Here is a 25,082-nt window from a genome sequence, read left to right as displayed (position 1 = left end):
GGTAACCTCAAATCAAAAATCATACAACACATACACAAGAAATTAAATCATACCACCAGAGAAAATCACCTTCACTAAAAGAAAGACAGGAATAAAGGAAAAAAAAAGAGAAGACTGCAAAACAACCAGAAAACAAACAACAAAATAGCAGGAGTGAGTCCCTCCTCACCAATAATAACATTGAATGTAACTGGACTAAACTCTCCAATAAAAAGGCTGAATGGATGAAAAAAACAAGACCCACTGATCTGCTGCCTATGAGAAAGACACTTCATCTATAAAGATACACACAGACTGAAAATAAAAGGATCGAAAAGGATATTCCATGCCAATGGAAACCAAAACACAGCAGGAGTTGCTGTACTTATATCAGACAAAATATATTTCAAGATAAAAACTGTAAAGTGAGACAAAGAAGGTCAATATATAATGATAAAAGGGTCAATTCAGCAAGAGGATATAACCATTGTAAGCATACATGCACCCAACACTGGAGCACCCAGATATATAAAGCAAATATTATTAGAACTAAAGAGAAAGATAGACCTCAATAGGATAACAGCTGGAGACTCTAACACCCCACTTTCAGCATTGGACAAGTCTCCCTTACAGAAATTCAACAAAGAAACATTGGACTTAATCTGCCCTATAGAATGAATAGACAGATATTTACAGAACATTTCATCCACTAGCTGCAGAATACACATTCTTCTCTTTAGCATATGGACCATTCTCAAGGATAGACCATATGTTAGGTCACAAAACAAATATTAAAACATTCAAAAAAATTGAAATAATTTCAAGCATTTTCTCTGACCACAAAGAAACGAAACTAGAAATCAATAACAAGAGGAATTTTGGAAACAATACAAACACATAGAAATTTAAACAATATGCTCCTGAATGACTAGTGGGTCAATGAAGAAATTAAGAAGGAAACTGAAAAACTTCTTGAAACAAATAATAGAAACACAATGGGCCGAGCGCAGTGGCTCATGCCTATAATCCCAGCACTTTGGGAGGCCGAGGAGGGCAGATCACAAGATTAGGTGATTGAGACCATCCTGGCTAACACGGTGAAACCCCGTCTCTACTAAAAATATAAAAAAAAATTAGCCGGGCTTGGTGGTGGGTGCCTATAGTCCCAGCTACTCGGGAGGCTGAGGCAGGAGAGTGGCATGAACCTGGGAGGCAGAGCTTGCAGTGAGCCAAGATCGTGCCACTGCGCTCCAGCCTGGGCAACAAAGTGAGACTCCGTCTCAAAAAAATAAAAATAAAAATAAAAATAGAAACACAACATACCCAAACCTATGGGATACAGTGAAAGCAGTACTAAGAAAAATTTATAGGTATAAAAGCCTACATCAAAAAAAAGGAAAAACTTCAAATAATAACCTAACAGTACATGCATCTAAAAGAACTAGGAAAGCAAGAGCAAACCAAACTGGCAATTAGTAGAAGGAAAGAAATAGCAAAGATCAGAGCAGAAATAAGTGAATCTGAAATAAAGAAAACAAAAGATAAACTAAACCAACAGTTGGGTTTTTTTTTTTTTGAAAAGATAAACAAAATTGGCAAACCTTTAGCCAGACTAACAGAAAAAAAGGGAGAAGACCCAAATAAATAAAATCACAGACAAAAAAGGAGACATTACCACTGAAACCACAGAAATTCAAAGGATCCTTAGTGGCTACTATTAGCAACTATATGCCAATAAATTAGAGAATCTAGAGGTATGGATAATTCCTAGACACAACTCACCAAGATTGAACCATGAAGAAATCCAAATCCTGAATAGATCAATAACAAGTAATGAGATCGAAGATGTAATAAAAAGTTTCCCAATAAAAGCCCAGGACCTGCTGGCTTCACTGCTGAATTCCACCAAATATTTGAAGAACTAATACTATGTACATTTTAAAATAACTAAGAGTATAAATGGATGGCTGGGCATGGTGGCTCATGCCTGTAATCCTAACACTTTGAGAGGCCAAGGGGGGCAGATCACTTGAGGTCAGGAGTTCGAGATCAGCCTGGCCAATATGGCAACGCCCCATCTCTACTAAAAATACAAAAATTAGCCAGATGTGGTGGCACACACCTGTAATTCCTGCTACTCGGGAGGCTGAGGCACAAGAATCACTTGAGCCCAGGAGGCAGAGGTTGCAATGAGCTGAGATCATGTCACTGTACTCCAGCCTGGGTGACGGAGTGAGACTCTGTCTCAATGAAGAGATAAATAAATAAATAGTTTGTAATATAAAGGATAAATGCTTGAAGGGATAGATACCCCATTTTCCATAATGTGATTATTATGCATTACATGCCTGTGTCAAAATATCTCATGTACTCCATAAATATATATACCTTCTAGGTACTCATAAAAATTAAAAATTAAAAAATTTTTAAATAAAATATTGTATAAAATTGCCTTCAGGTTATGTGCACAAGGTGTATATGAAATACAAATGAATTTCATGTTTAGGTTTGGGTCCTAGCCCCAAGATATCTCATTATGTATATGCAAATATTTCAAAATCTGAAATCTAAAACACTTCTGGCACCAAAAATTTTAGATAAGGGATGCTTAACCTGTGTGCCTTCATGTCTCAAGCCACAAAATCCACAGGAAGAGTCCAGAAGAGCTGGATTACAATCAATAATGACATAATTTTTAAAAATTAGTACTTTATTGTAACTTTTTAAATTTTAGAGATGGGGTCTGTATGTTGCTCAGGCTGGATTTGAACTCCTGGGCTAAATAATCCTCTTGCCTCAGCCTCCTGCGTAGCTGGGACTACAGGTGCATACTACCACACCCAGCTTTACGATAACTGACCTTTTGCAACCAACTACTCTGTGTACATTGTGGTACTAGATATTTTACATACATTAATCATTTAATCTTCATAAAAACTTGCAAGCTGAGTATCATTAATTCCTTTTTTCATTTAGAAATGGGATCTCACTATGTTGTCCAGGCTGGGGTGCAGTGGCTATTTGCAGTGTTTGTTTGCTTGTTTGTTTGTTGAGACAAGGTCTCACTCTGTCACCCAGGCTGGAGTGCAGTGGCACAATCTCGGCTTGCTGCAGCCTCAACCTCCCAGGCTCAAGCAATCCTCCCACCTCACCCTCCCGAGTAGCTGGAACTATAGGCGCACACCACTGTGCCCAGCTAATTTTGTTTATTTTTTGTAGAGATGAAGTCTCACTAGTTTGCCCAGGTTGGTCTCAAACTCCTGGACTCAATCAATCTTACCACCTTGGCCTCCCAAAGTGTTGAGATTACAGGCGTTAGCTACCATGCCTGGCCCTATTCACAGTCTTGATCATATCTGTTGACCTTAAGAAAGAAACAGAGTCAAAATTAATATGGAGAGTTTATTTGGGCCAAGGTTCAGGACAACTACCAAGGAAATACCTCCAAGAGGCTTAAGTTTTTTTTAAAGAAAAAAGGACAAATCAGGAGAGGGACAATTATAAAAGTTGTTTGCCAGGAATTTTCATTGGTTTACAGAAATAACATTGACTGGTGATTGGCTATGCATTTTTTAACCATAGGGTATGAGTTATGGTGTCCAGAGTATGACTTCATTAGATTAATTTATGGCTATTGGTGTTGACACTCAGTCTGGAGTCCATATAGCAGGCAGATTACTTAGCTCAAAGTGGGGTGTGGGACATGACTTTCGATGGCTTTCTGGGTCTTATAATTTAAAGGGGCTTGCATTCCTCAGGTAAGTTTATTTTCTTTTTCCTAGAGTTTTTTCTACAGCTCAAACTCCTGGGCTCAAGTGATCCTCCCACTTCAGCCTCCCTAGTAGCTGGGACTACAGGCACGTGCCACTGCAGCCGGCTCCACTGATTCCATCTTACAAATGAGGAACTGAGATTTATAGTTACTCAAGATTATAAATTCCACAAGCACCAGAGCTGGACTGAGAGGTCAGGTCAGTTTGGCTCTCACCATGCTCTGGTTGGAGCTGGGAACTGATATTTTCTCCCTTGGTAAGGAAATACCCTCCAAGTGCTATGCACAATTTATATACAGGAGTGCAAAAAGGCTGGGGTTTTCAGGTTAGCTGATCTGACCCTCCCAACCTACACCTCTGCTACTTTTTACCTCTATTTTCTCTTTCATAAAACTTTTTTAGAATAAGGAAGAGTGAAGAACAATTACCTACAGTTGGTCCTCCACATCTGCAGGTTCTGCATCCACAGATTCAAATAACAGTGAATTGAAAATATTTGGGCAAGAAACAAGAAATAACATACAACAGTCAAAATAATATATTTAAAAATACAGTATAATTATTTACAAAGTATTTATATTGCATTAAGTATTATAAGTAATCTAGAGATAAGGCTGGGATGGTGGCTCATGCCTGTAATCCCACACTTTGGGAGGCTGAGCTGGCAGATTGCTTGAGCCTAGGAGTTTAAGACCAGCCTGGGCAACATGGTGAAACCCCACCTTTACAAAAAATAAATAAGTAATCTAGAGATGATTTAAAGTATATGGGAGGTTATATGCAAATACTACATCATTTTATACAAGGGACTTGAGCATCTGAGGATTTTGGTATCCCTGGTGGGGGGTGGGGGGGACCTGGAACCAGTCCCCCAAGGATATCAAGGGATGACTGTACATAAGTGTTCCTTGCCTCTCAAAAACCTGCTCTTTCCTTTTTGTATTGCTGTAATAGGTTTTAACAATGATGCTTCAGGTCTGATATTGCCAGACATTGCCAGCAGGCTTTGGCTGTTGTTGCCATGGGTCACATGTCTTTCTGACCTAAGGAAAGGAAGTGCCCCCTTCCCAAAACCACAGATCCTTTAATCCTATTTTGGGTATATTAGATGTTAGGTGTTTGACGGGGCTTGAATTCAGAATCAACAAGACAGCTAACTCAGACAAATGGAGATTAAAATGTCATCTTTGTTACTGACAAAAGCTGGAATGGACGTGTTAACCCATTTCCTGTTTAGGAAAAAAAAAGTGCAACTCCGCTGCCAGTGCTCATTTCTCAGGGCAAACAGGAAATGGGTTAGGAAAAATTATCAGGCTGGGTACCATGGCTCACACCTGTAATCCCAGCATTTTGGGAGGACAAGGTAGGAGGATTGCTTGAGTGCAGGAGTTTGAGACCAGTTTGGGCGACATAATGATACCCTGTCTTTACAAAAAATAAAAATAAAAAATTAGCCACGTATGGTGGTGCCAGCCTGTAGTCCCAGCTTCTTGGGAGGCTGAGGTGGGAGGATTGCTTGATCTTGGGAGGTCATGGCTACAGCGAGCTGTGATCACGCCACTGCACTTCAGCCTGGGCAACAGAGTGAGACCCTGTCTCAAAAAAAGAAAGAAAAAAATAATATCAAGCCTTAAAAATAAAGTAGGGGCCGGGCATGGTGGCTCACGCCTGTAATCCCAGCACTTTGGGAGGCCGAGGCGGGCGGATCACGAGGTCAGGAGATCGAGACCATCCTGGCTAACACGGTGAAACCCCGTCTCTACTAAAAATACAAAAAATTAGCTGGGTGTGGTGGCGTGTGCCTGTAGTCCCAGCTACTCTGGAGGCTGAGGCAGGAGAATGGTGTGAACCCGGGAGGCAGACCTTGCAGTGAGCTGAGATGGTGCCACTGCACTCCAGCCTGGGCAACAGAGCGAGACTCTGTCTCAAAAATAAATAAATAAATAAATAAATAAATAAATAAATAAATAAATAAAATAAAGTAGGATGACTGCATGTCCTTTCATTGTCAAACAATTTGAAAACCAATAGATAAATGTTTTTATCAGTCAATTCCTTTATCTCCACCTGAATAAGGTGCTTCAACTTTGTTAATGGTTAAGAAAAAAATTGTAAAATTATATGCTAGTTCTTCTCCAAGATTTCTTCAACAAGCTTATTTCAAGTTTCATTGCCTTTCTTGCTATGTTGACCTGCTTATATAAAGGCTCGGCAGCTAAATCACCAGCAAATTGCTTTCCCTTAGCCTCCCCAGTAGCTGGGACTACAGGCATGTGCCATCATGCCCAGCTTTTGAATATCTTTTCATATGCCTATTTGCCACCTGTGTATCTTCTTTGGTGAGGTGTTGTTTAGGTCTTTTCCCCAATTTTTAATTGAGTTCTTTTCTTATTGTTGAGTGTTAAGAGTTCTTTGTGGCCAGGCGCGGTGGCTCACGCCTGTCATCCCAGCACTCTGGGAGGCCGAGGTGGGTGGATCACAAGGTCAAGAGATCGAGACCATCCTGGGAAGGTGAAACCCCATCTCTCCTAAAAATACAAAAATTAGCGGGGCATGGTGGCGGGCATCTGTAGTCCCAGCTACTTGGGTGGCTGAGGCAGGAGAATCACTTGAACCTGGGAGGCAGAGGTTGCAGTGAGCCGAGATTGCACCACTGCACTCCAGCCTGGAGACAGAGCAAGACTCCATCTCAAAAAAAAAAAAAAAAGAGTTATTTGTATATTTTGAATAAAAGTCCTTTATTACACGTCTTTATGAAATATCTCTCAGCCATCTTTAAATTAATATCTGAATTTTTTCATCAAAAGTTTAAGTAGAAGACACAGAGATTGTTGAGGGAGTTCATTCCACCTTTGAGTCTTTACCCAGAGGAGCCCTGGTCCACGCGCGTGTGTGATATGATGAGGTTTCTCTTCAAATAATCTGATCAATCCTTTATTCATAATATACCCCCCACTTTTTCCTTTTTCTCCTCTTTTCCTTTTTGCCTTTGTTAAATGCCCAGGCACACCACACTACTAGGCGTTATCAGTACCAGCTCACATTCCTTTCCTTATTTGGAAAGAGGACTAACTTCACAGCTCATTACAGACACCCCTTCCCTTCCTCTCTACTTTCTTTTACAGGCCCATCTTATCTTAAAAAATCCAATGTTTAGCCAACTGGCATTAGTTTAGATTGTACGACCCGACCCTGGCCAATGGGGAAAGGGTACAGGGGCAGGACTTGCGTCAGGAATAAAGGCTCTCGTGCCCCTTTGTTCAGGTGTGCTCTCATGGCGACTGGCCAAGGAGGCACCCCTCTGCACAGTAGTAAAATTGTTTTCCCAAGAATCCTTTGTTCGAGTGTTCAATTTCCTTAGGATTTTAAGCATTATTCCTAACACGTGGTTTAGATCCTGATCCCTCAGATTATGCTGTGTTTTAGGGAGAAATAATAACTGACTCTTGAGGGCCATGTGTGGAGGGTGCTTGGGAAGGTGTAGGAAGCTCTGAGAGATCCCTCAACATGGGGCGCTGAGGTTCCATACTGGGATTAATGAGACGTTTAGAAGGTGGTGACCTGCTTTGTGTTCGCCTAGGGACTTTTCTGAAGAAAAGAGATCTATTTGATCCTAGACTTGGAAATGTTAAGTGTTACTAGTCCAGGCTCCTTTTTTTAGATGGTAAGAATAGCTGGTCCAGAGAGGGGATTTCCTGAAAGTTACATGCTAGTTTGGACAGATTTGGGGATGAGGACTCAGTGTTCTTTTCCCTGTATCCCTTAGTTGTAACCTGGAATAGCTAGGTCCAGACACAGGAACTTTCAAGTTTCAGATGGGAAATGGCCCTTGCATGGCCACTCCACTGCTCTATTCCCCTCAAATAAATAAGAGAAAGCCCGCAGTTAGACTCACTACCTGTGAGTTTACTAACCCAGAGTCAGGCTGGCTGAGGCAAAAGGAAAGACCCCCATCTTTACAAAAAAACAAAAATAATTAGCTGGGCATAATAGCACATGCCTGTAGTCCCAGCTACTTGGGAGGCTGAGGTGGGAGGATAGTTCGAGCCCAGAAAGCGGAAGCTGCTGCACTCCAGCCTGGGCAAGACTCTGTCTCAAAAAATATATATATGTTTAATGATCTCTCAGTGGACAATTTGGTTAGGTCCTTCACCTATTTTGTTGAAAGCAGCACATTGGAAACGACCAGACTTGCAAAAGGAAATTTTACCTGGTCTTTCCAACACCATTTTTTTTAAATGGCACTTTGGTACCTTGGGGTTTTTATACCTCAGGACAATGCACTGGATTTGGAAGAGTGAGATGTGTACCTTTCTTTTGCAGCATGGAAGAGGAGGAGGCAGGAAAAGAGAACCCATATTACATCATCACTTTTAGATACAAATATAGCATAGAAGTTGAGGAGCTGGAAAGTGAAAAAGTGAATCCCTTAAAACAATCCGAATGTCCATGTATACGGGAGAACCTCACAAAACTATGTTATTGTACTACTTGTAAGTTATTTAAGAAATTTTTAAAGGGTAATATTGATTATGCTACATTTTCTTAGTATACTGACTTGAGAAGTTAATCTTTTCTCCACTTCATAGCGCCTGCTTATTTTGCTTGCTCAGAACCTGGGTATGAACCTGAATGTTTCCTTCCCTATCTCATTCCATTCTTTCTGTTTTAGTGCCTACTGCTAACTGCTTGATTCTGTTCCCCATTCAAATTCCTACAAGGATCTGGAAACCCTAGAGGAATTCACAAGGGAGCTATATAACAGGTGACTGGCTAGCATATAGATTAGTGTCACGGGTGGTCCAACTGGCTGTGGTGAGAGAGCCAGGGTTGCTTGGTATAAATCATGGCCACATAAGTTTGCCCTGTCAATAGCACTGTGAATGAGACAATTTCACTTACAAGGAGCAATGGGCTTACAAAGGCCAAATAAAGAAGGCACCAGTCAGAACTCTTCAATCCTGGCTTCATTTTGCAGCAAAAGCAATTAACAAAAGGATAAAAAAAGGTTTGGAATCCATTACCTAATCTCATCTGGGCCCGGGTGTGACAATCACCCATTCAGCCCAGTACTCTTTCTCTGATTAGAGATACAAAGAATTGTCTTGTAAAAGATAGGCTGGGCCAGGTGCAGCGGCTCACACCTGTAATCCCAGCACTTTGGGAGGCCGAGGTGGATAGATCACCTGAGGTCAGGAGTTCGAGACCAGCCTGGCCAACATGGTGAAATCCCATCTCTACTAAAAATACAAAAAAATTAGCCAGGCTTGGTGGTGGGCGCCTGTAATCCCAGCTACTCGGGGGGCTGAGGCAAAAGAATCACTTGAACCTGGGAGGCGGAGGTTGCAGTGAGCTGAGATCGCACCACTGCACTCCAGCCTGGGTGACGACAGCGAGACTCCGTCTCAAAAAAAAAGGACGGGGGGTAGGTGCGGTAGCTCACACCTCTAATCCCAGCACTTTGGGAGGCTGAGGCAGGAGGGTCACTTGAGGCCAGAAGTTCGAGACCAGCCTGGCCAACATACCAAAACCCATCTCTACTATAAATACAAAAACTAGCTGGGCCTGGTGACAGGGACCTGTAGTTCCAGCTACTCGGGAGGCTGAGGCAGGAGAATCACTTGAACCCAGGAAGTGGAGGTTGCGGTGAGCCAAGATCCCACCACTGCTCTCCAGCCTGGGTAACAGAGAGTAAGACTCCATCTCAAAAAAAAGATAGTGACAGTTATTCCCCCTTGTGTAATTTTTCCAAAGGTTTGAGATATAACCTCTGAATATTTCTTATTTCTTATCAGCAGCTTAAAATGAATCCAGTATCAACAAATTTATGACCCATCTGCTGAGCAGATCACTTCCATCTGTAACCCTGGCCATGCTACACAGTTGGCAGCCACACAAAAATGTCCCTGGCAAACACTGTATCAGAATTTAGATTCCTCATGGGAATTAAAGTTAACTGTTAGATTTTTAAAAATAAGACTACTATAACATTTTCAAGGTGAATTTAAATAACTTCAATAATTTTCATGTAAAGTTTTCTAAAATATATAACCCCATTCCATAATCAAATGACCATAATTTAAATAATTCAGGTTCATTCTTATGTTATCTTACATTGTAATATTCCTCCCTTGAATAAAACTGCTGCACCTTTGAGACATTTATCTTCTTTCCCCTAACATGGCTTTAACTGACTTCCTGGACTGTTCTCACATTCATTAAAGGCTTTGGATCAGTCTTACTTTCCAGCCACGTAGAACCAATAATTCTTTCATTTATTTGTTATCTCAATAAATAAATATTTACTTAGTACCTACTATATGTCAATCACTGTGTGCTTGGGGCCTGGAATGATTAGATGAAAGGCATAGACCCTTCCTCTGGTGGCCGGAGATGACAAGCAGATATTCAGCCCCATTCTTCAGCAAGTATGCATTTGTATGAACCACTAGTTTTTATTTTTATTTTTTTTGAGACAGAGTCTCACTCTGTTGCCCAGGCTGGAGTGTAGTGGCACGACTTCGGTTCACTGCAACCTATGCCTTCCAGGTTCAAGAAATTCTCATGACTCAGCCTCCCAAGAAGCTGGGATTACAGGCATGAGCCACCACACCTGGCTAATTTTGGGGGGGGTTTTTTTGTTTTTTTGTTTTTTTGTTTGTAGAAGAGGGGTTTCGCCATGTTGGCCAGGCTGGTCTCGAACTCCTGACCTCAAGTTATCCACCGGCCTTGGCCTCCCAAAGTGCTGGGATTACAGGCATGAGCCACCATGCCAGGCCACCACTGGTTTTTAATTTGTCCCTGAAAAAATAGCCAAGTGCCTTAATAGTGACAACCCATTCCAAACACATCATCTGTTCTTTCATGCCTCAGAGCCTTTGCACAGGTTTGCCCTACCTAGAATATCTGTTCCCCTTTATTCACCTAGTTAACTCCAAGTAATTCTTAACTCTCAATTCATAACTCATCTGATTCAGTGTTTTGAAGTAATAACCAAGGAGATGGGTAGTTTTGTCCAACACCCTTGATTCTTCAACACAAACCACCAATTGCTTCAGATTTTTAGTTCTTGCGTAGTCAATGGCTTCTTATGTTACTCTAGATTTGTGGTTGTTCTGAACAATCAAATGTTCAGTTTCTGTTATTTTAGTTACACATGGTCATCATTTTAATCATTTATTCAAGAATGATACATGTTCACTGAGCACCAATACATATCAATATGCCAGGCTTTTTTTTAATTGATGGAAATATAAAGGACCTAGAGTAACCAAAGAGACTTTTAAAAGGAAGAATCAAGTTGGAATACTTACTCTACCTGATTCCAGAACTTACTGTAAGCGATAGTAGTTAAGATGGTTTTGTATCAGTGAAAAGATAAACACAAAGATCGATGGAACACAGCCAGAAGTAGACCCACACATGGTAGGGTTGATTGATTTTTGACAAAGCGTTAAAGCAATTCCAAAGGGAAAGTCTTTTCAACAAATTGTGCTGGATCAACTCAGGACCTGTGGGGGGAAAAAATGAACATCAACCCTACCTCACACCATAGGCAAAAATTAATTCAAACTGGATCTGAGACCTAGACGTAAAAATCCAAACTATACCTTTTTAGAAAACATAGGAGAATATTACACTCTCCTGTGTGGTTGAGATTGATAGTTCTCAGAACACAAAAAGCAGGAATCACATAAACAAAACAAAAAATGGATAAATTGAACTTGATTTAAAAAAAAAACTGCTCTTTGAAAGACATCATCAAGAAAATGAAAAGGCAACCCAGCACAGGGGCTCACACTTGTAATCCCAGCATTTGGGGAAGCTAAGAAGGGAGGATTGCTTGAGACCAGGAGTTTGGGACCAGTCTGGGCAACATAGTGAGATCCTGTCTCTACCAAAAAATATATAATTAGCTGCATGTGGTGGCACATGCCTGTACTCCTAGTTACTCAGGAGGCTGAGGCAAGAGGATTGTGTGAGCCCAGGAGTTTGAGGTTACAGTGAGTTATGATCACACCACTGCTCTCCAGCCAGGGTGACAGAAAGAGACTCTGTCTCCAAAGAAAGAAAAAGAAGATAATTCAATAGCAAGACAAAGACTGTGCAAAAATACTTGAAACACATATATACACAAAAGACTTACATACAGATCATGTAACCAGCCCTTGCCACTCAACAATAAGACAAACAAAATAACAAAATGGGCAAATTATTTGAAGTTACTTCACAGCAGAAAATATATAAATGACAATAAGCACTTGAAAAAATGTTCAACATTAGTGGTAAGGGAAGTGTAAATTAAAGTCACAATGAGATACCACCTTATACCCATTACAATGGCTAAAAAAAAAAAGTTCTGTTTTCCTTTTTAGAGACAAGATTTCTCTGTCACCCAGACCGGAGTGCAGTGTTGGGATCATGGCTAACTGCAGTCTCAAACTCCTGGGCCCTAGTGATCCTCCCTCCTGTGCCCCTGAGTAGCTGGATCTACAGGCAAGCACCACTACACCTGGTTAGTTTTTTAATTTTTTTGTAGAGATGGGTATTACTACACTGGTCCGGGTGGTCTCAAATTCCTGGCTTCAAGGGATCCTCCCCCCTCAGCCTCCCAAAGCACTGGGATTACAGGTGTGAGCCACTGCTCCCAGCCAGAATAGCTAAAATTAAAAATATATATATACATATATGTATATAATGTGAAGTGTTGGTGAGGTTATGGAGCAAGTGGAACTGTCATACACTGCTGGTGGGAATGAAAAATGTACAACCATCTCAGCAAACAGTTTGGCTATTTCGTAAGTGCTGGGTGAGGTGTCAGAGCCACAGCATTAGAAAGTAGTCAACTCACGGGTTGGTAAGAATTTAGAGACAACAGTATAAGTTTAAAAAGGAAACTTCTATTAAATAGAATGCTGCAGAAGAGTGCAGTGGGGCGCCTCAGCAAGAGAGGACTGAGCGTGCAGGTGAATTTTTCCTTAGGGATATTTATGGACCTTAAAGAGGGAGCTTACGGGCAATTTGGACCATATTAGCCATGTAGGTCATGATGAGTGATTACATTTGTAGACATTCTGGTGCCTTAATGTCAGCAAGGGTCACACAATGAGTTTTGATATGCATGCATTCGAGAGATGCATAGAAATTCTAGTTACTTATAAATTTTGGGGAAAAAAAACTGGAACCAGATGCCTGTGTTAGATAACAGGGAAGTCTAATTACTTCTGAATTCCTCAGATAAGAAGTTTTTGTCTCCAGGGCCTGCTGGATGGTCACCAGGTAATTTTGCTCTGGTCATTTTTCCCTGACAAATATCTTGGTCAAATCTTGGACCCGTTATATTCCCCCATGCTCAAGTCGGCCTGCTGCATATCACGGTCTCAAGAAAGAGAAAACAGCATAGTGAAGAGGGGTGTCAAGTCTATCTGGCTACTTCCTGATGAAAGAGGGCACTCCAGCCTGGGCAGCAGAGTGGGACTCTGTCTCAAAAAAAAAAAAAAAAAAAAAAAAAAAAAAAAAAAGTCCAGACAGTCTAGTCACATGTTCACAGCATTTTCAACAATTTGTGTTGTTTCTAATTTGGGGCTATTACAAATAAAAATGCTGTTCTCATCAATGATTAGATAAACAAAATAGTGATAAATCCATACTAATCAGTAATTAAAAACAAACACAACCTGCTGATACATGCAATCAGGAGGCAAAAAAAAAAAAAAGAACACTGTGTGGGGATAATGATTTCATTTATTTAAGATTCAAGAAAATGCAAACTAGTCTCTACTGACAGAAAGTGGTTGCTTTGGTATGAAGTTGGAAAGAGAGATGGATTACAAAGGCACAAGAAAACTTTTGGGAATGACAGAAGATTATGTTTATTGTAGTAGTGGTTTAATGGGTACACATATATGTCAAAACTGATCAAACCAACCTTACGGCTTTATATATGTGCAGTGTAGAGGTCTTCAATTTTAACTGAATAAAGTTTTTTTAAAAAATGGGGATAAAAATAACATCTTCAGCCTGTTGTAGGGATTCATTGAATATGTTAAACCACTTTATCATAGTACCTGGCTCTGAGTTTGATGCCACTGACACTTAGATATCAAACTCAACCTCTCTAACAAGCTCTTCATCCAAAGAGACTAGGGGTAAAGACTGTCTAAGACTATACAGAAAGATCATGTATCTGAGGAATTAAAAATAGGGCATAAGATTTGGCAATGTGTCACTTGGTAAACTTAATAAACTAGTATTATCAAGGCAAAAAATATATACACGAAAAGTAAGAACTGGGTTAAAAAATTTTTTTCTAGGACTTTTAACGTAATAACTCATGACACAGGGGTTAGGATCTTCCGTTTTCCTTTGGAAGTTAATAAAAACCACTATAGAGAAAAACAAGATTTGCTAGTAAGAAGGTGAAAACTGCTTCTCCTCTCAGGGTTCTAGTTCTCTTGCAACCTAAAACAAAGGAACCAGACAGGATAACCACTTTTGTACCGTACAGTTCCAAACATTAATCACTCCATTCACTTATCTTTTCTATTTCCTTGTATTGTCACACAACTGTCTCTTGGTTTAAATACTTTTCTGCTTGTCTTCTCTCTCTCTCTCCTCCTGGTTTATTTTCATCCAGATGTGGATTTTCCCCAAAGTTTCCATCTTATTCTTTTCTCCTCCTCTGTGTATGCGCCACTGAAGTTAAGATTGCCACATTCAAACTCCCCACATATTCACACCCCCACTCCCAATATACAGTATCTCACCCAATGTTTATCACTCCGAATACATTCCTAGAATCCAAAGATCTGGAGCAGGGAGAAAAAGAAAACGCGCCTACCAGATGCCTGTAACAGTCTACTAGGCGCTACAAGTACATTAGCTCTTTCAATGCTCACAACAGCCCAGTCAGATGTTATCTCAATCTTACGGTTGAATAAATTTAAGACCTCTGGCTGGACACTAGAGGCTGGCGAAGTACGTGACCTTTGATCAGAATCTCCTGGAGGAGTGGGGTCCCTGACCATTGTCTCTTCCAGAGAACCTTAAAACTGAGATCCCAGGAGACCCCTCTCGGATACTCTGCAGAAGTCAGAGTCACGATATTAGCAAGCACACCGCAGCCAGGCGAACCCTTCCTGGCTCAGCTCTCGACAAAAGAAATCAAGCCCCCGGTCAAAATACAACAACAACGGATTAGGCCTACCACCCTCTCCCCCGGCCCCCAAATTCTCAGGGGAAATCTCCTAAGAGTCAGGTAGGGAGGTCACTGCAGCGACTTCAGGGTGCAGAGAACGCGGGCAACTAGGAAAAGGACGCTCCAGCCCACTTGGGCGTCTCTGATTGGCCGCCAGCTCAGCTTGGAACGCTGGGGTGCGTGGCGTCATATCCGCCGGGCCCGCCATCTTGTTCCCAGGGGCAGTTGGCGGAAGAGATCGAGCTCCCTGGCCGCCGGTTCGCCTTCTGCGTGGAGTTCTCGCGGTCTGGGTTTCGCTGTCTGCTCTCGGCCCGGGGTCCTTTTGTCGGCGTCCTGGGTGCCCTCTCTTGCTCAGCTGGGGCACAGCGAGGCGGCCCCTTCTCCCGACGACGTTCCATGGAGTAGGGTCCCAGACCGTTGCCCGAAGAGCGAGATCGAGCTTGGCCCCCTCCCCCCCCTTCCCTCCCTCCTTCCTTCCTTCCGCCGCAACATGGCTAACAACAGCCCCGCGCTGACAGGCAACTCGCAGCCGCAGCACCAGACGGCCGCTGCTGCGGCTCAGCAACAGCAGCAGTGCGGCGGCGGCGGCGGCGCTACCAAGCCGGCGGTCTCCGGCAAGCAGGGCAATGTGCTCCCTCTCTGGGGCAACGAGAAGACCATGAACCTCAACCCCATGATCCTAACCAACATCCTGTCGTCGCCTTACTTCAAAGTACAGCTCTACGAGCTCAAGACCTACCACGAGGTGGTGGACGAGATCTACTTTAAGGTACGAAGCGTGTAGGCCTTGGCTTTGGGGGTAAGTTCGAAAGAGGGGGTATGGAGGAAACGGGCGAAGGCGGCCCCCGAAATGTGAAGATTTGTGGGTGGGGGAACGTGGTTCGGCGGAGGGGGAGCTGCGGCCTGTAGTCTTGTCTGGGAGGGGTCGGACTGGGGCCGCTCTCTCGTTTCCATTTTAGATTTTTAGGGCCGGGAGAGCCCGCCACTATTGATCTCTCTCCTCCCCCAACCTCCTGCCCACCCCTGGGGGGAGTTGGGCAAGAGGGGTGGGGGAGAGGAGGAAAGAGTAACAGAAGCCTTTCCAGTTTACAGCTTTAAAATTATTCCTTTTGACGTGGATCTACTGAGCGCCAACTTGTTGGTGCTTCTCCCGCTCACCCCTGGCCAGGGCGTGTAATGACTTCAGTATTGGCCTCGTGTTGTTGGTACTCACTATCCGATCCAGACAGGGAAATGGTCAGTGCGTGTGTGTCGGGTGGGGTGGGGGGATGAGGGTGGAGAGGTGCCATTTCAAGAGGTGTACAGAAGGCCTGGAAATTTTCCCAGCAGGAAGTCAGGAGTAAGAGGTCTCAGCCACCTGTGCGTTGGGCTAATTTAGAATTATCTGGGCCCTGGGCTTCTGCGGCAGGGTCGGTGCTGGCTTGGCTGTGCTGGGGAGCTCACCTGGCGCCTCCTCACTGCACTCTTGTCTCAGTTCTTGTTTCGTTAGCAGGATTGACTCAGTCTTGCAGCGAGGCTCGGAGCAGCCCAGGGTCGCAGGTAGAGGTATGCACTATTAATCATGCTCAATCGCCATAAATGCATTTCCCTGGTTAAATGAACGACTAATTAGATTTTTTTTTTTTTTGGCCATTGCTTTTGGTCCTTCACCAATTAGGTAGGCTTTTTCCACTTCCCTGCAAATTATGTAGTATAAAAAATACCTTCCAGGCCTCCGAAGGTTAATTTCTATTTTAAAGAATATTAATAATAGCCTTAGTGGTCTTTAAAAATTTTATCCGGAGCATCTAATACACAATCCATTTTTGTCTATGTTGACTCTTAAAAAGTTGACAGACCACACAAAGTGTTTTCTGTCGTTTGAACGTATGTATAGAGATGGTAACAAAAGGACATTCTCTTTTGTTTTGCCCACCTTTTCCCCCAGTTGAGTAATTAGGTTATTGAAGGATTTTGAGAGATTAGTTGCTTTTTATAGAAAACATATCTTGAGGAATACAGTTCAACTTTGGGTTGATAAAGTACACAAATAAATTTGGAATCCTCTTACGAGAGTAGGTCTGATTGTATTTCTATGAATTAGTTTTTTTAGCTTTTAAAAGGTAAGACCTTTTTAGCATGGATACAGTATGGTCAATAACATTTAATCCTTAGCTTTATTTATGCAGTAAACTTTAACAGTTGAAAATTGGGTTCCTGCTCTTTTTGCGGCAGGTTCTGTTTTCTAACATAGGCAAAATGTTAATGTAATAAAGGAAAGTCTCGTTTTTAAGTTTCAAATGTTTTTGAAACAAGATTCTACCAGGAATTGTTTTTAAATTCCGTTAAAAAGCTAAAGACCCAGCTTTTTACTAATATTATGAAGACTTAAGATATTCAGATCAAATACTCACTGAAATATGTAAGTTTCCAACTTTGTAATTTTATTTTGTATGCATCCAGCCCTGACTTTGGCTAGCTTTTAAGGAATTGAAACATCTTTTACTTAGCAATCTGTGGGGAGGAAAGGAAACGTTAAAGCACTGCAAAATAGTGTAGTGCTTAAACTTACATGCATGCTTTTCTATCTAAAGCCATTGTTCAGGACTACAAAATTTACCATGTGTGGGTGGAAGTAGAATTTTAGAAATACGCAGTGAAAAAACGGGATTTTTTTGTATGTTTTTTAAAAAAAGATGGGTCTTCTCAAAAGACCTTTTTGGATTCTATTTTAGAGCTAATATTCTTTTGTTGTTGTTGTTGTTGCTATTTTTAAATAAGGAATAGTTTCTGTAAGATGTTCCTCTTAGCAAATATGATACTGTATCATCTTTGATGATACTTAGTATATGCCAGTGACTATTCGCACTCAGTTTTTGACACAATTTATATTCTGGGGAATAATTGGATTGATTCACACATAATTAGGCTGAAGCTTAATTACAGCAATGATCTCTGTAAGTGTGGCCTTTGTAATTTTGTTTTTAATCAGGAATAAACCTGACCCTGGTGGAAAAAATATACAAATAAAAAGTTCCATAATTTTGCATCCCAAGTAACTTTTTACTGTTTTAGAAAATTTTCTTCAAGTAATTTTCCTTAATTTTATAATGTAGATTTTAAATTACAATAAACTATTGAAGGTATTTTGAAGTTTTTAAATTAATGCTTAAACTTCGTTAATACTTTTTGCTTTAAATTGGAGACTTAAATCCATTTTTAAAGGAAAATGTTTTAAAAGCAACTCATAAGTTAAATTATCAAATATTATCAAAGTTAAAATATTACCAAATAGTTTTTGCAACCAAGTGAGGCTATAGAAATTTTCTGACTCCCAGATACAGATATCAGCTCTTTATAAAGCTAGTTTAGTGGGATTTCTCCTCTGCAAAGCGATTAAGGTTTTGTTAAACCCTAGTAGCTTTATGGGTGCTGTTTAAATATCTAAGCAGTTTTTCCAAAAACGATTTACACACTTAATATCAGTAAACATATACTTAATGCCAAAATAATTTTGGAAGAGCTGCTCTATTATGGACTTGGGTTTACTTTTATTAGGCTTTTAAACAAATTCGAAGTATGAATGTTTGTTGTCTTCCTCTTTTCTATTTTCAGGTCACGCACGTTGAACCATGGGAGAAAGGAAGCAGGAAAACAGCCGGCCAGACAGGGATGTGCGGAGGGGTAAGTAGAAGTACGTGCATTTTTCAGTTTTTCTGTGTCTAATAACTAAATTTATATTTAGAGAACTAGAGGCCTGTCAATTATACACTTGAGTGACTATTTTTTTAATCCAGATTCAAGTGTTCAGTGAAATAGGGTTAGAAAAGTGTTACTTTTTAATGCTCCTTTCTTAGTTCTGAATTATGGCTTGTTACTGATACCTAACAGGATTAGTCAATTGGTGTTAAGAGTCCATTAATTATTTTACTACTTTTTCTTAACTTGTTTCCCCTAAAGGTTCGAGGTGTTGGAACAGGAGGAATTGTTTCTACAGCGTTTTGCCTGTTATACAAATTATTTACCCTAAAGTTAACTCGAAAGCAAGTGATGGGTCTTATAACACACACAGACTCTCCATATATTAGAGCGCTTGGATTTATGTATATAAGGTGAGTGTGCATTTATGTATATTTCCAGTAAATATCTCATTTTAATTCACATATGTTTAATAAAAGTCTTTTGTAATTCTAGATATACACAGCCCCCTACAGATCTATGGGACTGGTTTGAATCCTTCCTTGATGATGAAGAGGTATGTCAACAAGGGTAATAATTTGTTTTCTTCTGATTACTCTCATATTTTTATTATCTTTTATTTATTGGTGGTTTAATGTCTTCAAGAACTTCCTGTAGTTAAATTTATTTCAGTCAGATAATTTTGGAATTAATGTCCTTTTACTGAGACCTGATGGCTTTTATATATTTTAGGGTAAATTTCTAAAGTTTATTTTCTTGTTTTAAAATTGTTTAAATGTGTTTGGTAACTATTGGAAATTTTCTCTTCTTAATTATGTTCTGTGTTATTGTATTGATCCTGAATTGTATAGTTAATAGTGACTTTTCAAGATGGGGCATGCTCAAGATGGAGGTGATAATAAAAGACATGCACATAGAATACTAATTGTAGCTTTTTTTTCTCCTGGAACATTTCAGTTCTTCACCCTCTAACTTCTTCCAAATATCAGTATTCCCACTTGCATAGAAGTGCAGAATTGAAGAGCTGGGTGTTACATAAATAAGCTAAGTGTTTGGATGACTTGTTCAAGGTGACAAAATTTTAATTCCAGCTTTCTGACTCCTAGTACACCACACATACCTTTAAAAAAGAATTTTTTTTTAATTGTAATTTGAGTCTCCCTAATTTGAAATCTGAAATACTAAGTTAGATTTAAATCGTGTATGCATTGGCTGGGCATGGTGGCTCACACTTGTAATCCCAACACTTCGAGAGTTCCAGACCAGCCTGAGCAATATAGTGAGCCCTCATCTCTGCAAAAAAAAGTTTAAAAATTAGCTGAGCATAGAGGTATGCATCTTAGTCCCACCTACTTGGGAGGCTGGGGTGGGAGGATCACTTGAGCCCAGGAGATACAATTTGCTGTGAGCCAAGATCATTGCCACTGCATTCCAGCCTGAGTAACAGAGTAAGACCCTTTCTCAAAACAAAACAAAATATCATATATGCATTAATTTACTTACATGGTGAAGTCCAGCTTCTCAAAAATGAAATGATGAGCTGTATTGTCCATTTGTCTACCCACTCTGCTACTTTGTGTTTTAAGGTTCATAAAGAAGACTTTTTGAGTGCTATGTGTCAGTAGTCTATTTACAGAGTTCATCCAAAGAATTTATTGAATTAAAGGATGGTTCTAATGGAAATCTATTTTGTTACTACATGCACACCTAAAAAAAAATCTCATTTAGACATGGAGAATTTTTATTTTTCTCTACTTTTTTTTTTTTTGGCCTGTTAACTGAGTTACTTAACTCAGAAGAAGCAAAACGTGTTTTAAATCACAATCTTTAAGGTCTTTTTATCTTTAGATGAGTTTTTCAGACTGAAGCGCTTCTTCCTTCTGTCTTTAAAAAAGCATGTTCCTCTTGATAATTGGTGTTGTATTGGTTTTGTTTCTGGATGCCTCTATTTTATGTTTTTTATTGTGTTTACAAATCTGAGGTCCTCTATTTAAGCTAACTTATTGTTTTCTTCCTTAGATATCTGCAGCGATTATATTTGGAAATACTGTATATCTGAACACTTAAATGTGTGTGAGTGCAAGCAGTTTTACCTTTAGCTCTTGTTTTCCTGTTTAGATAACAAATCTCACTTTCCTTGTGTGCTTGCACTATAGGTTTGGGACTGACAATAGCTGACTAACATGTCCTGAGCTGTGAGAGGGCATAGCAAGAAGGCCTTCATGCGGTAATGACCCTTTTCAGAGACAATGGTCATCATGGATTATGCGTTTCCAATTATTTGTTCATTTATTTATTTTCTACATAACTAAATTAGAAACCTCACTGCTTCATGGCAGTTGGTTTGCTATTGCTTCCAGTTTTATTAGGGCTTCATTTTATATTAGAGCTGTTAAAAGATAACCTTTAGACAGGAATTATCTAAAGTAGATCATATGTAGCTAGGTTATGGTGCAAGGTATATGATGTGTGCAAATATGTCCACAGAAATAAATACATAGTAGGTATGTGGAATGTAAATTTAAGTCAGTCGTTCCGCATAGTTTAGAAATGTAAGGGGCTTTTTCATATTGTTAACTGAGTGAGATCAGTTCCCTTTATGCCTGTGAGGCTGCAGGGTTTGTTCTCACCTGCATGCACACACTAAGCCCAAATATTTCTGTTCATTCATTGTCAGATTAGGATATAAAAATAAAATTTTTCTGTTAGTTTTTTTTGTATTGAGATTCCAAAGATGGTAATATTTTTATAGTATTCATGTATATATGGAAATACTTTTTTTGACGGCTAGGGTATCTTTTGTGTTTCTGTAGGACCTAGATGTGAAGGCTGGTGGAGGCTGTGTAATGACCATTGGAGAAATGCTACGATCTTTTCTCACAAAACTGGAGTGGTTTTCTACCTTGTTTCCAAGAATTCCAGTTCCAGTTCAAAAGAATATTGATCAACAGATTAAAACCCGACCTAGAAAAATCAAGAAAGATGGGAAGGAAGGTGCTGAGGAAATAGACAGACATGTTGAACGCAGACGTTCAAGGTAATGTCACTCTTGAATTATGCTTATTTTTTATATATGCTTTATACAAAGTTAATGGTTCTGGGAAATAGCAAGTTCATAGAAATTTGTTTTTACTGTTCATTTTATTAGTTTGTCACTTTTACCCCCCAAAGATTATTTACTTCCTTTCAGGGCTTTTTCTATAAAATTATGCATCTGTAAATGAGAACAATAAAATTTTTTGCTTTAATGATTCTTGACATGGACTTAAGCTTGAGGACATGAATAAATAATGCTGTTGAAAGTTTTACTGTGAAAAGAATTTCATGTTTTATTCATTGAAATTTTCTTTCTCCCTCCACCTTCCTTAGGTCTCCAAGGAGATCTCTGAGTCCACGGAGGTCCCCAAGAAGATCAAGAAGTAGAAGTCATCATCGGGAGGGCCATGGGTCTTCTAGTTTTGACAGAGAATTAGAAAGAGAGAAAGAACGCCAGCGACTAGAGCGTGAAGCCAAAGAAAGGGAGAAAGAACGGCGAAGATCCCGAAGTATTGACCGGGGGTTAGAACGCAGGCGCAGCAGAAGTAGGGAAAGGCATAGAAGTCGCAGTCGAAGTCGTGATAGGAAAGGGGATAGAAGGGACAGGGATCGAGAAAGAGAGAAGGAAAATGAGAGAGGTAGAAGACGAGATCGTGACTATGATAAGGAAAGAGGAAATGAACGAGAAAAAGAGAGAGAGCGATCAAGAGAAAGGTCCAAGGAACAGAGAAGTAGGGGAGAGGTAGAAGAGAAGAAACATAAAGAAGACAAAGATGATAGGCGGCACAGAGATGACAAAAGAGATTCCAAGAAAGAGAAAAAACACAGTAGAAGCAGAAGCAGAGAAAGGAAACACAGAAGTAGGAGTCGAAGTAGAAATGCAGGGAAACGAAGTAGAAGTAGAAGCAAAGAGAAATCAAGTAAACATAAAAATGAAAGTAAAGAAAAATCAAATAAACGAAGTCGAAGTGGCAGTCAAGGAAGAACTGACGGTGTTGAAAAATCAAAAAAACGGGAACATAGTCCCAGCAAAGAAAAATCTAGAAAGCGTAGTGGAAGCAAAGAACGTTCCCACAAACGAGATCACAGTGATAGTAAGGACCAGTCAGACAGACATGATCATCGAAGGAGCCAAAGTATAGAACAAGAGAGCCAAGAAAAACAGCATAAAAACAAAGATGAGACTGTGTGAAAATATTTTGTAAAAGTGGATCACATTGAATCCTATAAATGATTAAATCTGCTTTTTTTCCCCCAAGTTGAGATTGTGCAGTAGTTCGCACTCCTCAAGCTCTCCCTGTAGGCTGCATTTTCATTTCCTCCTTTGTGTAGGGAAGTGCCTTTGTAATTCCATTTATTGCATTGGTGTTTTCACCCAATTGTTAAGTTTGATACATGATGCACAGATTGTTCTTGCATTTTTATTGTTTGTTTTTGAAATGTACAGTCTGTACATATGTCCTGAAAATGTTTTAATTCCTTTGGCATGGTTGCCATGTTGGTTAAATTTGTATAAGGCAATAAACTGCCACTAATCTATTTTTGTTTTGTAGGTGTGGGATTATGGTTTGTGTACTGAAGTTAGCATGGCTGTGCTTTTCGTAATAGAATGCTAAAGACTTTGAGAATGGATCTTGGGTGTCTATTATAGGAGAAATACGTGCTGCCAATGTACATGAAGGCAGCATTGTAGGATTAACATTCTTGTCCACTGTATATTATCTTGGAAGGCTCTTGTTAATATGTTACACTTAATATTCTCCACAGTTACCTTTAGAGAGAATTTATGAGAAGTTAGTTTCTGATGCAGAGGTTTTTAGGCTGTGATTTCATCAAGTCCTTTTAGCATTCTACCTCAAAGGGACACTTAGTATGCCTAAAATTTATTCACTTAGTTTTCCTTTTTTATTTGAAAAAATACATGACATGTAATCTTTTTTCTTGAATTCTTTCTCAGATTTTAAAGTATTATATTAAAGAAAAAAATTAATGTCTAAAGCCTAGCATTCTTGCAGAACCCTATACTAACATGTAATTGGGAGAGGGTGGGGCAGATGAGTAGAAAAACAGATTCAAGCCTCAAGCTTCCAAAGCATTTTTATAAATGGAAAATCCTTAAATTATGAAACAGCTTGATATAGTGTCCTTTTTTTAAAATTCAGAACTTTTTTTATTGATAATGGAGATTGCTGTTTGAGTTTTTAAACTTAATCTAGAACAGAGGAGTATTAAAAGTAATGCTGTGCTGCATTATTTAAGACTATCAGCAAATTATTTGATAGATTGTTCTTATGACTTGTATTCTGATTACAGAGAACCATCATGAGTGTGGAATAAATACTGGATTAAATCCTTTGTCCTGGGTCTTGGCTTTTCCCCCATTTGTTAACTTTTTTTAACATACTTATATTGTGGAAATTGATGAAACGTCAGTAGAGTCACACTTTGTGTACAGGGATGTCTTAGTGCCCAGATGACAAGTGAATTTTAAAGAAACGCATAGACTGGGATTGGGCACGTGGTAATCGATAATCTTTATTAGAATTCTTGATAATGGCAGTTCCCTTTGTCAGTGGTTGTTAACATGTGTCACTTGATTAATTTGTTCCATGTCAAAGATGTTTATTGGGATACCTTTTACTTGGACAATATGTTAGCATTTTTTAAAATTTTTGGACTTGAAGGAAATTCTTTAAGATAATTCACCCAATTCTTTTTAGAAAAGAAAATAGAGGCCCAAAGTAATGATGTCAGTGCTAGGGCTAAAACTGAGTATTCTGACAGCGAGTGAACCTGGCACGCACATTGATGTTTGTTTTATCTCACTGGTTATACTGGCCAACTAATGCGCACTCAGAAGCCACCTTGCAAAAGTGTTAAATGGAGCAAACGAGTACACTTGCAAGAGTCCTCCATATGTGAGCTTAACATTTGTACCACTCCATTTTAGAAAAATCTCATTAAATGAATTCTAAAAATGATACGCTTTTTTCTTTTTTAAGAAAATTCCTTTGTCTTTTAAATTGAACATCAAGTGAATTAGTACTATCGACACCCAGAAGTTAGCAAAATCTGTTGTATAATATGAAAGCCACTAAATTTGTCTTGTGTTGAAAATCTATTTTTAGCATACCTAAATTATGGAGCTACTACTTTAGATACGGTTCCATGTGAAATGTTTATCTGACTGTATTTTAGGTAAAATGTGGAAAGAAATTATTTCAAATGGAGGTGAAAGAACTATCACCTTAATTGATAGATTGATGATAGTCGCTACATTTGATTTCTTGTGGGTTTTTTGTTTTTGTTTTGAGACGGGCCTGGCTCTGTCACCCAGACTGGAGTACAGTGGTGCAATCTCTGCTCACTGCAACCTCCACTTCCCTGGCTCAAGTGATCCTCCAAACTTGGCCTCCTAA

The 25,082-nt window shown here is 39.7% G+C and overlaps 1 protein-coding gene across 15 annotated transcripts; it reads left to right on the top strand.

Moving 5' to 3' along the window:
• The first annotated feature begins 13,484 nt into the window (after window positions 1-13,484).
• Window positions 13,485-24,644, top strand: PRPF38B (pre-mRNA processing factor 38B). Of its 15 annotated transcripts, none has more exons than XM_030824957.1 (8): window positions 13,485-15,718; window positions 18,544-18,612; window positions 18,889-19,040; window positions 19,123-19,183; window positions 20,647-20,700; window positions 20,784-20,854; window positions 21,441-21,664; window positions 21,997-24,644. In XM_030824957.1, exons 7-8 carry the CDS (start codon window positions 21,474-21,476, stop codon window positions 22,853-22,855), a joined length of 1,050 nt encoding a protein of 349 aa, XP_030680817.1. In that variant the 5' UTR covers window positions 13,485-15,718; window positions 18,544-18,612; window positions 18,889-19,040; window positions 19,123-19,183; window positions 20,647-20,700; window positions 20,784-20,854; window positions 21,441-21,473; the 3' UTR covers window positions 22,856-24,644. The 15 variants fall into 15 exon arrangements, with proteins under 15 accessions (XP_030680817.1, XP_030680819.1, XP_030680820.1 ...); XM_030824959.1 differs by lacking the exon at window positions 20,647-20,700 and adding an exon at window positions 16,442-16,494; XM_030824960.1 differs by lacking the exon at window positions 20,647-20,700 and adding an exon at window positions 16,442-16,494 and having other exon boundaries at window positions 18,544-18,622.
• The last annotated feature ends 438 nt before the right edge of the window (window positions 24,645-25,082 follow it).

This window comes from Nomascus leucogenys, chromosome 12 (assembly GCF_006542625.1).
Source record: "Nomascus leucogenys isolate Asia chromosome 12, Asia_NLE_v1, whole genome shotgun sequence".
Lineage (NCBI taxonomy): Eukaryota > Metazoa > Chordata > Mammalia > Primates > Hylobatidae > Nomascus > Nomascus leucogenys.
The sequence above is the reverse complement of the archived record's forward strand: the minus strand, read 5'-3'. Positions and strand labels throughout refer to the sequence as shown.

Coding starts and splice junctions, on each gene's coding strand:
- PRPF38B (XM_003267873.4), top strand. CDS start 15,440: ATGGCTAACAACAGCCCCGCGCTGACAGGCAACTCGCAGCCGCAGCAC. Junction 18,613..18,888: donor AGACAGGGATGTGCGGAGGG/GTAAGTAGAAGT, acceptor TTTCCCCTAAAG/GTTCGAGGTGTTGGAACAGG. Junction 19,184..21,440: donor CCTTCCTTGATGATGAAGAG/GTATGTCAACAA, acceptor GTGTTTCTGTAG/GACCTAGATGTGAAGGCTGG.